Here is a 15160-nt window from a genome sequence, read left to right on the forward strand (position 1 = left end):
CTACCTTGATTTACAAATTGAGCATTTAAAAAGTGAAATTTTTGTCCACCAAACTGCATATACCCGAAAGGTATTAAAGCGGTTTTATATGAATAAGACACATATATTAAGTACTCCAATGATCGTCAGATCATTAGATCCTAATAAAGATTCTTTTAGACCGCAAGAGGAAGATGGAGAGATACTTGGTCCTGAAGTACCATATCTCAGTGCAATTGGTGAAGCATATTGAAATGCGACGATTAAAAGATCTCAAATGATGTTTGCTTCAGGGGGAGAAATTAATACACAAGAATAGTGTACTCTTTTTCCTTCACTAGGGTTTTTGTCCCGATGGATTTTTCCCTGGTAAGGTTTTAACGAGGCATATTCTTTATGTAATGGACATCCAAGGGGGAGTGTTATGAAACAATTAAAAGTATGGATGTCCCTTTGTATTCCCAAGAGGATTAATTCTTGATTTATGGATACATTATGTATAGAAGTTACAATCCATAAATCTATTCATTTAGTGGAAGAACCGTTTCATAGGCTTCTTCATATTCTTGTAATAGTGGGTGTTTAATAGGATTGATGTTCCTTTAATCTTGTAGTACCTATATAAAAAGGTACATTGACACCCTTTTAAAGGACTTTTGTATTGGTTGGAATATAAGAAAATCACTCTCCATTCCTCTACTTCTTTCTTAAATATTTCACTTAATATTATAGTAGTTTATTTTATTAGTTTTATAACATTAATAGGTTTTTTTTTTTTTTTTTTTGGGAATGAGACTGAACTAATAGTTGAGTCAAGAATTTCACCGAAAAAGGAAAGCAAGAAAAAAAAAGGGTTTAATCCTGATAGTACTCAAGATAAGTTCAATCAAAGGTAAAAATACACTTATTCTTGAGTCTTATTTTGATATGGGAAAAAATGCAAGGCAAGATATGTCAAATTCCTTCCCACAGTCCAGGATCCAAACAAGGCATTAAAGTCAAACCTCCGAAGGAAAAGGTGAACTCAAGCTCCGTTTAATAATCCAATTCAACACTTGAACTCAATAAATTCAGATTCAACACTTAAACTCAATAAATTCAGATCTTAACATATCCAGACTGTTTGATAATCAAAGATTGAACATCTGAATTAATTAGATGACATTGAATTTCTTAGACAAAACTTACTTCCAAAATTAAGTGATAAATTATTTATTTATTACTTAATGTGATATGCAATCAAATATATTAAATTTAATATTTCGCAATTCAATAACTAAATGAATTCAAACTTCAGATTTCAGACTTCAGTTTTATCAAACGCGCCCTAAATTAGCAAACGAGCCCCAAGAATTAGAGATTTTAAGTTCTAATCCTCCTGTCCCCTCTCTGGAAATTTTTTTTTTTTTTTTTAAAAAGAAGCTATCAAGCCTTTTTTGAATAGATATCTGCAATTCTAAGCCAAACTTCTATCATATTCTTGAAAAAAAAAATTACAAAGATGCCAAAAAAAAAAGTGTTACTTCAATCAACTATTGGTACTACCAAACTTTTGAATAGCCAAAATCATTTTGCCGGACGGGGCACAAGAATCATAAAGAGTCAAGGCTAACTAGGAAGCAGAACACAAAGGCAAATAACTGATTTTGCTGCTTGGGCATCATAACATCTAGCTATCTTGTAATCAGATGCAAAAGCGGACAAAATTTTGCTGTAAACTTCTATGATGTGCAAAGAATATCGAAACTAAGAAGCTCTGCTAAGTACAACACAGCCAACAACGTTCCAATGATGGTATACTTCTAATTCATATACGGGAAAGAAATTTCTAATTCATATACATCCACCAAAAGTTTCCAATTTATTCCAACAGTGGTAACCTCCCTCATGCAATAGACTAAATGCCAAAATCTTTCAAGACTAAGTGAAAAAGACCAGCACAAACAGAATGATAAACAAAACGAGAAGGAACAAAATCATCATAAATTGACCCTTGGCTCCAGCCTTCTTCATTACCATGCCAACCTTTTTCTGCAGAGAAGTGTAACTTCAATTAAACAAGATTCAGACCAAAAGAGAGAGAAAGAGGGGGGAGGAGCAAGGGATATACTTGAGGCCAATAAGTGGAATATCAGCTCTTACATTCAAAGATAGGAATGGTACAAACCAAAGTAAGATGCAGAAGTCATATGATGGCAATACTAACCTGAACAAAATCAAGGCGATTTGATGTTCCCTCCATCTCTGTACCCAAGTCATCTATAATCTTTTCCTGCACACCAACAAAACTGGATTTTAGGAGTGCTGTTTGATTTTCGTAGAAATATTTGACTAAAGAAAATCTTTGGACACAAGATAGGTAACTACACAACAGAGATGCAGCAAATTTCACTCTAATACCAATTCTCCAGAATGGAAATGACAGTTCAAAAAGTGTCAAAAGAAGTACATGTGCAAGAAGTTCTTCATGTATCGTAAGGCCAACACCACCAATTCTTTCTACACTAGCACTGAGCTCATCCAACTCTTCATCTTGTTGCCTGCATAAGCCACACTATTACACAATAGAAATGAATAAAACTCCAAAAATACGACTATAGATTGAATGATCTAGTAGTTGATCAAGTAATCAGGCCATAATTTTGAAATCTTCAACAGTCTAAAAAATTTTATTATTCTTGCAGTTTCACACTTAACAAGAATCATGCTTACTTTCAATTTTTTTTAAAAACTGTTTTCACTAATTATGTAAATCTTCCTTCAATTCTATAATTTAGAAAAAAACATCAAAAAATATGAAATAAATTCAATTAATGGACAAAATAAGTTTCCTTGAAATGCTGACAAGCAATTACTAAGGGTGCATTTGATCAGTCTTAAAACTGAAATCTGAATCCATTAAGTTACTGAATTGTTAAGTACTAAATTTGATACATTTAAGTGTATATTACATTAAGTGATAAATGAATAGCTTATTACTTATTCTTAGAGCTCAGCCTATTGTTTTACCAAAAAATCAAAGTAATAGATGCTTAATGGGGAATAACCTTCTAACGAAGTTGCCAAGTTATTTTTCATATTCTTGTTGAGAGAGAAAGAATTAAAGATGTTAACCAAAATCACATTCAAATGTTGTGAAACCAAAACTTTAAATCCTGGGAAAACTAACCAGAAAAATTCTATATATTCACAAACAATCATTTGTATTGTAATTGTTGTTTGGTCAGGCATATTCATCACTTGAGGAAAGAAACAGGAACACAAACAGATCATGTTCAAGACAAGGAAAAAAAAAAGAATATAGCAAAAGAAAATAAATCAAACAGAATAAGCTGGGAAGAGGTTGATAATGAAACAAAAGACCATACTTTATGAGAAGTAGCTGTCTGTCTGATTCTGAGGATATGAGATCATCATTAGCTTGTGTAACATACTGGTTGGATCTGTCCGTCTGTTGCGAATTTGGCATTCTCATGAGTTCCCTACGCATTCCATTTACATTTGAAGAGCTTAAGCCATTAGACTCCTTCCCAGCTACTATTGCCTTCTTCATATTGCCAACCTAATTACCCAACACATAAGTCTGTTAACCTCAAGTGTCTGATAAATCCAAAGCAAATCCATCCAGTATATAAGTTATTCATTGGGTAGTATGTATTATGCCTAAACAGAAGAAGAAGATTCCTGTACAGTAACACAAGGAATAACAAGTTGCAATTATAGCAGCTATGGAACAACTTATAAACAAATACCTGACTTCGAGCATTGCTTGTCCATCTTCTTCTTTTCTCAAGCTCTGGTTCATTGATACCATACCATGAAGGATCTCTTGCTGCTACGGAAATTGTTTTATCCAATTCATCCACCTTCCTATCACAAAAACAGATCTTCAGTATTTATGAAAGATACATGTGTACCTTTATGCAACCCAAAACCTTCAGAGAAAATCTGGGGAAATAAACTGGCATTTAAAAAAAAATCACACCATGACAAGAGGAAGTTACAAAATTTAACATTTATATAAGTTGTTGAATTCACAAAAAACCATGTAGTATAAGATGAAAGGAGTCATTAAGCATTACGAAATGCATCTTTCTGAGTTTCAAAGCAAAATCGTAACCATGCTACTTTCATGGACAATTACGAAGATATGTGATTGATTGTCATTTTAGGCACATCAAAAAAAAGAAAAGGAGAAATCCTAATTCAATGATTACAAACTGCAATGCATACCTGCCACTGAATGCTCTCACAACCAGCAAGAAGTTCCTTGGTCAGATTTAGTTGCTCTCCACTATCTGGAGCAAGACGCTCCCATTTGTGAAAGCTAGATAGCAACTTGTCAATCTGGCCAAGAAAGTAATTCACAAGTTAAATATCACATACAAGAAAATTTCAATGCATGACCACACAAACAGAACGCTCAACAAAAATTTTTTTCCAAGGGAGGTGGCTGAGATCCAAGAGCATTTGAAGATAAGACATCATCAACAATTAGTAGGACATGAAGTGATAGCTCTAATTGCAGCAAGTGAAGAATTAACTATCTTTGTGCTTCTTCAGACGTATACAAAAACCAAGTACATGTCTGTCCGCGTCTGCATGTATCCACCCAAGCAAATGTACTTATGTCAGCACAAATGACATCAAGGCATGGACAAGTGGGAAAGAGTAAGGTTTAGAAGTGTGGGTTAAAAGCAAATCAATTTTTGGTCTTGGTTCTTGAAATCCTTAAAACATCCTGTATGGGAGTATCAAAATCTCTGTGGCAACTCTGCATCTTATTTACCTAACATACTTCAGATCATACAAAAGGTAAAAAGTGGAAAATGCTAAAAGAGGTAGAAGTTACAGTTCGAATTCAGGAGAGAAATATCTAAAAGTTAAGAGACCCCTTGAACAAAAGGTCATGTTATTCTTCTATCCTGATTTTCAATGCCATGGAATACCTACATATACAAATGACCTCCAAAAGGATTAAAAACAAGTACATTTTCTAACACTTTTATTGAATAAGTAGGAATTTTTCACTTTTAACTCAAGAAGCCACTTTCTCTGTCTTTTACTTCCCAGGCACTTTTAATTTTGGATATTACGACCAACACAAGTAGCCCATCATGCATACCCAGTCAAACATGCCCACGAAGCACAAACATGATCTCACAAATATGCTACTATTGTTAGATCTTTAGCAGCCACGGAAAACCCTAAACAAATCCAAACCCAATTTGAGCAGATTCAACAAGAAAGTTTCAAAGATGACGTTCTACATTGGGGCCTCCCAAATTATCCTAGCAATAAAGCCAAATTACCATATCCAGCATCTTGGCCTGCAGTCTTCTAAAACATAATCATTCCAGATTTCAGGCAATCCCCATAGAACTTAATTAAGCAATAACCATGTCACTGTAATTAATCGTAATCATCCAAATATCTACAAAAAGAGAAGCATAAATGCCTCATTCTGCTTGATCTACATTGATAAGAGAAATATTAGAACAAAGTAATGGTAATTATCAGAATCATAAAGCAAAAACAATCATGGACTTTATATTAAAAAAAAAAAACAATTTTGACAGCATAATTAACTAAACACTGATCTGAAAACGAAATATTAATTTTTGCAAGAAGAAATAAACTTACAGAATCTTGGATCTCTTCCATAACAATGTAGAAAGGGTCCTGAGCTGAAGATGACATTCCTTTTTCTTTTACTATTTCTACCCAAAAATTCAATCTTTACTCCGTATAAACTGTATTCAAGAAATCAACAAAAACCCATTTCAGATTTCAACTTTGAAGACCTGAATTCCTCAAAATCACACAGTAGACACCTCCCATCACACACAGTCACATACCTGGAAGTTCTATCTAATATTACTATCATTAGAAAAGTAATATTATAAACATTAAAGAGCTAACCTGAAAATTAAGGAAGAATTCTTCTTAGAAGAAATTGACAACAGACGGAAGACCAAAACTTACAGATTTGTTCCTTCACCAACAACTTGATGGGGGCCGTATTCGTTATACAAACGTTTTTTAATGTGGATTATTTTATTTCCCTTCCCTTTAATCATATTTGTATCATTTTCTGATAACAGTTAAAGACTGGGCTTTTTCATACGTTCAATCAAACTCAAATGAGTTGGGCTTTTATATCTATCTGGGCCCTTGTGGTGAAAGCATAAATAGGGCTCTAACTCTTCTGCTTTTGTCCAGTTTTAGAGAGAATAGAAATTTTCTTGATTAGCAAATTGGAATAGTTTGAAAAATGGGCAATTCCATGCATAAAACTTTTTTGTCGGTGCTGATCTGGCCAATTTGATTATTGAACTCATTTGGTAATTCCAATTAAGAACCTTTGCGGTGATAACATTAATTCTAACAATTGATTTAACTCCTCATTGACTAATAAAACAGGAGTATTATAGAAATATCATATACGAGATTGTAATAAAACAAGTGAATCGTATAAAAAATCACCATATAAAAATTTAAAATCCTGTAAAAAAAAAAGATGAAATTTAAGAAAGTTTAATCATGTGATTTTTTACACGATTTACTTGATTTATTACAATCTTGTGAATGATATTCCTAAAATAACCCTATTTAGTTGGACAATTAGAAGTCATATTGATTCAAGTCATCATGCCACCACAAGATCCTTAATTAGACCACACAATAAGTTTAGGCATGAAATTAGCTACAAATAGAAGTTTAGAACTAAATTGACCAGTGAAAAAGTTTAGAAAGCGAAATTGGTCATTTGCCCTTTAAAGGTTCGCCATATTTTCATTTTCCCGCTTAAAACGTCGACGTTTTGCTGAAGCAACTAAGTTGCTTGCGTGGCATCATCTCCACCGTCCACTGAACACTGCTTCATCCTAGCCGTGAAATGGCTGGAAATGGAACTTGCGAGTCCCCGTTCCCTTACCTCCAAACTAATAATCCTTCCCTTCTTCTTCTTCTTCCGATCTTCGTCGTACGTACTCCTCCGGGCCAGACTATACCCCCGTTCCCTGGCATTTTCCTCTAACATCTCAAGAAGCTCAAGTCGTCGGAAAATCTTCCTGATCCGTTTGTGTATTCCGATTGAGAGTTGATTAAACGAGATGGAAAGCCGAGCTGAGTAGAGAGAATCATGTTGTCCAGACTCTCACTGAAGAAGTGTGCCACTAGTGGCTCCGGCAGCGGCGGCTTTTCCAAATATATTTTTCAGAACAACTCCACTCTAACGTCTCCCCGAAGGTAACTCATTTTTCGTATTTCAATCTGCTTTCATTGGTTTTTTTTTTTTGGCTGCAATTTTCTTGCTGAGGGTTGAAGTTAATTTTTTTCTCTTGGTTTTCGTTTAGTTTGACATATGCTTATTTATTTTTATTTTTTTGGTGAATTTTATTTGATCTTTTTTGTGTGTGTTTTTTATGTGTTTATTTATGATGTAGTAGTATTGCAGTGGCTGCTTAAGATACAATATGATGAAGAATCTAATATTGTAGAAAGTAGTTCTTTTTGCCTTTTTTTGTTCTTTTTTTTTGAACAAATTTACAAAATTCAGTTAAGCTCCCTCATTAACCATACATAATAGGTTGCAAAACTTCTCTTCCTGTATAAAAGAAGAAGCTATATAGTGATAATCCAGTGCTCCACCATCGTGGCTGTTGAATTCTGTTTAACTTTCATTAAGCAAGTGCATTCATTGACATGAAATTCGAACTCCAATTTAACTTCAAGTAGTTTTAGCCAGGCACTACTGTGCGAGGTTTTGTGTGACGAGAAGTAGTCAAGTGAGGAGAACACAAATTGGATTGTTTGGGGAAGAAATTATGCAACATAAACAGCAAAAATAAATCTCTTTAGAAAAAACTGTATTGTATTTATTATTGCTGAATTAGGAATTACATTTGTTGATATGTTCTCTATGTCTTTCAAGTTAAGTTTCGATTAAAATTTTAACATGTTCTCCAGGTTTATAGCTGCACAAATAGTTTTACTCTTAGCTTTGTTGCTCTGAGACATATATGCATGCTAGTGCATATAAACAAACCTTAAATCTATGCAATGCATATGACCCAAAGTTAAAGAAGCTTGTAGCTTTGAGGTAGTATAGCATTTGCTCATAAAGAAATGAGGATGGACAAATTTCTGTACATAGCCATGTGGCCAGGTACATATAGGCACGATAGCAACAGTATGTATACTTTGTCGGAATGTAATCAAAATGTCCCATCATCTTCCTTTGCAGGAAATGTCGGAACTCTATTCTTTGCTTTGTCTGTGTTAGCTGAATCTTCTTATTTCCTTCTACTCCAATTGTTGTCAACTCCTTGCCTTGTTTCTCTTTTCCTGAATTGGTTGAACCTGATGTTGATGTTTGTTTTTGTGCAGGGGATTGTTTCTTTATGACTTCCTAGTCCAAAATATTTCTAGTTCTCCATGTTTTCCTGAAGCTACTTCATTTTCTCACTTTCACCATCATTACACAAGCGCACACCGAGGAGATTCCTGGCTAGAAAAACCTTTTCCTGAATCTAAACCTTCTATGAAGAAAAGCTCATTATTAAGTAATAGATTGCTGGCTTTGCAGTCACATGATATCTCTTCAAAATCCATACAAGTTAGACACATCAGTAATCCTTCGATTGAGCTGAAGACAGATAAAGATGGTGTCAGGTTTAATTTTGGTAGTCCGGCAGTCAATGGTGGGTCACAAAGAAAAGCAAAGAAGGCAGGCAAGAAGGTTAAAATGTCCAAAAAAGCAAAACTTAATGAGCTTAAGTTCTACAGGTTGAAGGCAAAAAAGAAAATGAATTCTCCAAACCCAGAAGTTAGGATAAGATATAAACTTGAAAAGGTTGGTGAGATTTTGATTTATACTTCTCTATGCCGTGCCTGTCTTTGCAATTGTTTTACCATTCTTTTAGGGCTATTTCAGTCAAACCTGTTCTTTTCTTTTCACAATTGTTGCCTTTCCATTTTAATCTTTATTGCGTTCAAAGGAGTGGGGATACATACAGAGATGTTGCCAATTATATGTATCAATGGTACCAGGAAAAAGATCTTACATTATTTATTTTCTCAAATTGTTCACCAAGTTTTTGTGGTTTTCTTCTTCTTCTTTTTTCCCCCCTTAAACTTCTCATTGATAGAATTTTAACATTTTAAACATGATAAAGACTTAAGTCCTTGGTGCACAAAGTTAGCTAACAAAGTCTCACTTAGTATTGTGTTTTTTGAAAATGAAAAGGAAAAGAAAATCTCCATGATAAATGGATTGTAGGCATTGATTGTGCCATTGAAGCTTCTTGATCAACTAAATGAGCAGAATTATGGACTCAAATGGTTAAATAGCCAATTCCATCTTTTGGTTTGTAATGTCTTAGTTCTTTTTTTCCCCTTTTTTATTAAGTAAACCTACGCTAAACCCTCACCTCTACCCTGACACATGCACATGAAAAATATCCTTTGGGAGTGCACTTGGTGGAGGATTTTATTTATTTGGTGGGGGGATTTTTATCTGGTTTGGTACTTATGGTAAGTTTCATTGAAAAACTCCAGGCGAAAAGAAAGGAAGCTTGGCTGATTGAGAAATTGAGGAAATATGAGGTATCTAAAGTTCCTGTGGAAGCATATGATCCTGAAATTTTAACTGAAGAAGAGAGGTTTTACCTGAAGCGTACTGGTGAGAAAAAGAAAAACTATGTTCCAGTTGGGAGACGAGGTGTATTTGGAGGTGTTGTTCTTAATATGCATCTCCATTGGAAGAAGCACGAGACGGTTAAGGTCATTTGCAAACCTTGCAAGCCTGGACAGGTTCACGAATATGCTGCAGAGCTAGCTCGATTAAGTAAGGGAACTGTTATTGACATTAAACCTAACAACATTATAATCTTCTATCGTGGGAAGAATTATGTTCAACCAGTTGTTATGTCACCTCCAGATACACTCTCTAAAGCTAAGGTAATCCCTACTTCTTTAATCTACATCTGATAATTTTTTTTTTAAAAATGTTGGAAATCAAGGGAACACAGAGGGTTACTCTTCCCCTTTTCTTTTTCTTCTTACATGTTCCTTCCTTTTTCTTCAACCTCTAAATTATCTTCTTCCATTTCCTATCTACTTCTCCAAAGTTTTTTTTCTGCCTTGCCCAAATTTTTTTGCCTTGTTATTCATCCGTTCCTTGCTCTCCTTTCTTCTCTCTTCTTTCCCCATTCCAATTGCTTTCTACCATTTTCTTTTGGGGGACTGGGTCTGAGGATAGAAGAATGCAAGGAAATTGTATATGTTACTTATACCATTTTCTTAGGACTGGGTTCAGGAGAGTGTAATTATGAAAATAGGGGCCTAACTTGAAGTCTTGAATGCTGAATTGAAGAATCAAGCTAATTGGTTCCTCTATTTGTGTCCTCATGCGGCCTACTTTTAGGTTGAAGGATTTATTGGAGCATCAATCTAATTGGGTTCCGCTGATTGTGTTTCTCATAGTGCTTACCTGTCCTTCAGTTGGTGATCATTTGGTTTTTGCTCAAACCCTAGCACATCAGTTGCCACCTCCTACTCCCTTAGGAACTTAAGTTTAGGATGTTTCTTGACATGTATTGATTTTAACATGGTGACTCGTGGTAGATTAGACAGAACGGGATCCACATTGGTACCCCATTGGAGCTTTTTGCAAATTAAATTTGGGGTTTACCTAAGAACAGGCATGGAAATATTCTTTGCAACTTGCTTCTGTTTTGATATATTGTGTTGCATGAGTTGAGTGGACTAGTAGAATGTTTAACATGTTACTTGGCACTTACAACAGTGCCTATAATTATAATCTTGTTTTTTGCTTTGCTTTGAGGTGTGGCAATAGATGTTTGTTTATACATTTTATTATCTGGTGTTGCAGGACTATTAAAAGGTGATCCTATTGTAACTTGCTGGGCATTTCCTTTGGCAGTTTTTCTTTTTCTGATTCATAGCTGCTTCTTAAACATTCTTTCCTTGAAAGGAGATGATATTTGTTGATTTCCTTCAAATCAGCTATGTATAACTTTATGTTAGATGAAAATTTTGGGTTTTACAATGAGCTTAATTTTTCAAATCAGCCTCTTGATTTCTTTGCTGCAGGCCTTAGAAAAGTATAGATATGAGCAATCCCTGGAGCACACAAGTCAGTTTATCGAGAAATTGGAAAAAGAGCTTGAAGATTATCTTGAACACCTTGTTCATTACAAAAAAGAAAAGGAGAATATGCCTCCGAGTACAACTATTGATACTTGATTGTTTGCTGCAATATTTTCCTGTAAGAAAACAAATATTGCTTGGCCCCCTAAATTACTTATCCACGTGATCCACATTTATCTCAATTTTCTCTTTCTCTGGGATTATGTTTTGGATTTGCTGATTGGAAATGATGACTCATGTATTTTTTGTGGTAGAGGTGTCAATCTTTTTAACTCTTCTTTGCTGCTACAAGTGATTCTACTTCTACCCGAAACATCCACTCCCCTATAAAGTCCCCATGTCCAAAAAGATCCCCTGCCTGTCTAGCATTTCCTTGACTCTTATAATGACAGATTTCCCTAAACAATTTCCAATGTTGGGTGAAAAGATAGCCCAAAGAAGCCAAATGGTACCAATTGCTCTAATAATTGCAGCATAAAAAACAAAAAGAAGAAAAGGAAGAGAGATGATAGCAAGAGAAGATTGAGTAGTGTACAAACTGTAGCATATAAATCCCAGTGAATGGGTCTTCTTGGACCATTCTGCTGGTTCTTCATCTACCGCTGAAATTATGATGACTTTGGGGTGCACTGGAATGATCTGAAGAAGTTGGTCTTTTACCTTCATTTTCATTCGATTCACAGTGATGGGATATTATCACCTACCAAGCTTGTTGAGAGAGCCCACCAAAATGGCGTAAGATTTCTCCAAATTCAATTTTTGTCTATCCTAGTAATTCTTGTATGTTAAATTTGGGAATTTGTGAAAAGCCATTTTGTAATGAAAATTGTTCTGTTTGTGTTTTGAAGAATCTGATATTGGAATTGTTTTTAATTTATGATTGTGCTCAGAGGATCGTGTTTTGCTCTATAAAAAGTTGAAGTCTTTACATATTTAACAAGAAAAAAGACTACTGCCTTTCTTTTGTTTGGTCTTTTTTAGTGTATGCAGGTGGTTCATAAGGATATTTTAATCTGAGAGAAAACAGGGAGAGTTTACTTTGATAACCAGTTTCTGATTCTGGAATCCATCAACGGGGGAAAACTGTTTGGAAAGTTGTCATAACACTCTTGAGAAGCATACTGCACAGCTTAGATTTTGTGAAATTTCAGTGGTTTACATCTGGACCATTAGCACTGTCCACTAGAGATGTCTGTTTGGAAACCGTCCCCTGTGCTCGTTTCTTCTAGAATCATGTTTTTCAATGTTTGCAATTCATCATCACCGATAATATGTGTTATTTACCTTGATGGACTTATATGCCATGAATACTTTTTCCCCCCTCTTATGGAATTTATAGTTCAATTCTTTATAAGATCTTCGCTCCATTGTTGTTCTTCTAATATTATTAGCATGACATGTGCTACTAATCTATGCTTTTTTAAAGTGTATTATGTGGTTAGACTACTACAACTTATTAGTATGTATATCCTGAACAGTTGAAAGTAATTGTGTTGACAAATCATGATACAATGTCTGGTATACCTGAAGCCCAGGAAGCAGCTTTCAGATATGGGATCAAGATTGTTCCAGGAGTTGAAGTTAGCGCAGTTTTCTGTCCAAGGTAAAGTTGTCTCTTTGGCTTAACCATATCTAGCATTAACAAAACAGTAGCTAAAACACATGTTTTAGGGGTCTGGTAGTTCTTCTATTAACTTTACTGGCTGTCTTGTGCCACAGTTTCATTGATTGTTAATGGATTGCTGATATATTTATTTCCTGCTTGCACGTTTTATTTTCTTTCTGATATTCAACATAAATAAACAGTGGAGAGATGGGATCAGAAGAACCAGTTCGTATTCTTGCACACTATAGTGTGTGGGGACCAATAAGGATAGACGAATTAGTGAAGCTGATACTTGCATAAGGAATGGACGTTTCCTAAGTGCAAAGAGCATGGTTTCAAAATTAAACAAACTGAAGCTATCTCTCAAGTGGGAGCATATAACCAAGATTGCAGGCACAGGTGTTGCTCCTGAGAGGCTGCATGTTGCTCGTGCTTTGGTTGAAGCAGGCCATGTAGAGAACCTAAAACAGGCCTTTTCAAGATATCTTTATGATGGTGGATCTGCTTATTCCACGTAATTAGTGTGATATAGTTAAATTTTGTGCGTTTCTTAAGTTGGTCAATATGACTTCTGTATAGATTGATTGAGAGTTCTTGTTGCAGTTCTGGCACATCCCTGGGCGCTAAAATCCCCGGTTGCCGTGATCAGAAGGCTAACAAAAGCAGGCTTGCATGGAATAGACTCTTGCAGAAGTGATGGAAAACTGGCAGGTACTTCATTCATACTCTGTTGCCTTCATTTACTTTCTTTTTCATCTATTGGATTTCCAAACTTATTGCTCACATCTGCAACTTCTTCAAAGAAAATTTTCATTTTCGAGTACAAGAATACAATGTATTCACTTCCATCATCTTTTGGGGCATGTGGGCTTTGTAATGATATCTTGTATCACCTTTTCTTGATAAAATAGTGCAGCGATTGTGCTGATGCATATGGTCTTGTGAAGCTTGGAGGATCAGATTACCGTGGGAGAGGTGGACAGCATGAATCTGATGTGGGGAGTGTGAGGCTTCCCATGTCATCGGTGCATGAGTTTCTTAAGGTCGCCATACCAATTTGGTTCAAAGGCTACTGTAGATAATCTTGGAAAAATGTCAAAGATCCCAATGATGCAAATTTACATTTTATAATCATGTTTAGCTGCAATCACGCAATGTATTGACAATCTGCACGTAATGTATTGACAAGTTTAGCCACAATCACGCAATGTATTGACAAATCTGCACGGAAATGCGCCCTCTCTCTCTCTCTCAAAAATCTGGGAGGGAGAATGTTGAGCTCAAATTTGGAATACTAAAACTAATGTGCTAATTGCCTTTATAATTTGTTTGGATAGTTTATGGGTTTTTCTAATTGTTCCTTGTAAGTTGTAACACACCTGGAATTTACCTAAGTTATTATGTGTGTGTGTGTGTGTATATATATTTTAATTATTATCTTTTCTTGCATTTATATATTTTTTCTATTTAATCTTATTTATCTTTTTTTTTTGTATTTATATACTTTCTCTAATAAATCTTTCATTTCAAATCTGATGCTTGAAATATATATTAACATGTATCTAATGGGCACTTAGAAGACAGTTTCATAGTTTATTATTGAGTAAATTTTTTATACACTGACAGTGTATACATTAGCGGGTCTAGATGAACGCAACATATACAAAATTTGGTGTTTAAATTCAAATTCAAATGATATAGCATTCATTAAATCCCGTTAGTTTATACTCTGATAATGTAGAAGAAAGATTAATCATTTATTATTTGCATAATTTTATTTGTTTATATCATAAATATATTTTTTAATCATATTTTTATTTCATATATATCACATAAAAAAGTGTTATAGTATTTTTTTTAAAAAAACTTATCCTAAATAATCCCTTTTTCCAAACACAAATGAATCAGAACAACATGCAACGTTAGCCATCAATCTAGGATTGTCTATGTTGAAGTACATATATTCAGTCTAAAACAATCCCCAACTCTCAAATGAGTGGGCGTGCCATCCAGATCCAGCAACCTTGTAACACATGAAAACTTTGAAGCTGACTGCGCTAAACATCCCGAATCAATCCAAGAATCAATCAGAACTCACTTCCAAAGAATACTCCGCTGATCTCTCTATCTTTCTTCTTCCCCTTTTCCTGCAAATCCTCATGCGCATTTGACCAAGTGGTGTATTACAATTTTTTAAAGATAAATCTCTGATCCACATCGTCCAAATAGATGCCTTCAGTGTAATAGTTTTCTAGACAGTTTTTTGTTATTAAAAGAAACTGTAGACGTTTGGATTAATTGCATAAGACTTCCTGCACCAGAGTAATGGAGAAACCGATCCAACCTTAGTAGGAGAAAGGTCATAAAATGTAGGAGAAAACCCCAGCAAGTGTACGAGAA

At 34.8% G+C, this 15160-nt stretch overlaps 2 protein-coding genes across 6 annotated transcripts; one reads left to right on the forward strand and one right to left on the reverse strand.

The window, feature by feature from the left end:
- Positions 1-1758: 1758 nt before the first annotated feature.
- Positions 1759-6219, reverse strand: LOC113737689 (syntaxin-61-like). 2 transcript variants are annotated; one of them, XM_072083543.1, is made up of 8 exons: positions 5965-6219; positions 5623-5732; positions 4213-4326; positions 3732-3845; positions 3348-3541; positions 2429-2519; positions 2186-2251; positions 1759-2010 (listed from the first exon to the last, which is right to left on the reverse strand). In XM_072083543.1, the coding sequence occupies exons 2-8, from the start codon at positions 5677-5679 to the stop codon at positions 1900-1902; spliced, it is 747 nt and encodes a 248-aa protein (XP_071939644.1). In that variant the 5' UTR covers positions 5680-5732; positions 5965-6219; the 3' UTR covers positions 1759-1899. The 2 variants fall into 2 exon arrangements, with proteins under 2 accessions (XP_071939644.1, XP_071939642.1); XM_072083541.1 differs by having other exon boundaries at positions 5902-6219.
- A 671-nt stretch (positions 6220-6890) lies between these two features.
- Positions 6891-14084, forward strand: LOC113736919 (uncharacterized CRM domain-containing protein At3g25440, chloroplastic). Of its 4 annotated transcripts, none has more exons than XM_027264128.2 (8): positions 6891-7230; positions 8371-8836; positions 9541-9942; positions 11098-11889; positions 12633-12757; positions 12961-13274; positions 13364-13471; positions 13672-14084. In XM_027264128.2, the coding sequence occupies exons 1-4, from the start codon at positions 7124-7126 to the stop codon at positions 11248-11250; spliced, it is 1128 nt and encodes a 375-aa protein (XP_027119929.1). In that variant the 5' UTR covers positions 6891-7123; the 3' UTR covers positions 11251-11889; positions 12633-12757; positions 12961-13274; positions 13364-13471; positions 13672-14084. The 4 variants fall into 4 exon arrangements, with proteins under 4 accessions (XP_027119929.1, XP_027119932.1, XP_027119930.1 ...); XM_027264131.2 differs by having other exon boundaries at positions 13677-14084; XM_027264129.2 differs by having other exon boundaries at positions 12685-12757.
- The last annotated feature ends 1076 nt before the right edge of the window (positions 14085-15160 follow it).

This window comes from Coffea arabica, chromosome 3e, assembly GCF_036785885.1.
Source record: "Coffea arabica cultivar ET-39 chromosome 3e, Coffea Arabica ET-39 HiFi, whole genome shotgun sequence".
NCBI lineage: Eukaryota > Viridiplantae > Streptophyta > Magnoliopsida > Gentianales > Rubiaceae > Coffea > Coffea arabica.

Excerpts from the sequence above, each read along its gene's own strand:
- LOC113737689 (XM_072083543.1), bottom strand. The coding sequence starts at position 5,679 with ATGTCATCTTCAGCTCAGGACCCTTTCTACATTGTTATGGAAGAGATC. Across the intron at positions 2,520-3,347 it reads AGACAGCTACTTCTCATAAA|GCAACAAGATGAAGAGTTGG; the intron begins GTATGGTCTTTT and ends TGGCTTATGCAG. Across the intron at positions 2,252-2,428 it reads ATGAAGAACTTCTTGCACAT|GAAAAGATTATAGATGACTT; the intron begins GTACTTCTTTTG and ends GTTGGTGTGCAG.
- LOC113736919 (XM_027264128.2), top strand. The coding sequence starts at position 7,124 with ATGTTGTCCAGACTCTCACTGAAGAAGTGTGCCACTAGTGGCTCCGGC. Across the intron at positions 7,231-8,370 it reads ACTCTAACGTCTCCCCGAAG|GGGATTGTTTCTTTATGACT; the intron begins GTAACTCATTTT and ends GTTTTTGTGCAG. Across the intron at positions 9,943-11,097 it reads ATACACTCTCTAAAGCTAAG|GCCTTAGAAAAGTATAGATA; the intron begins GTAATCCCTACT and ends TCTTTGCTGCAG.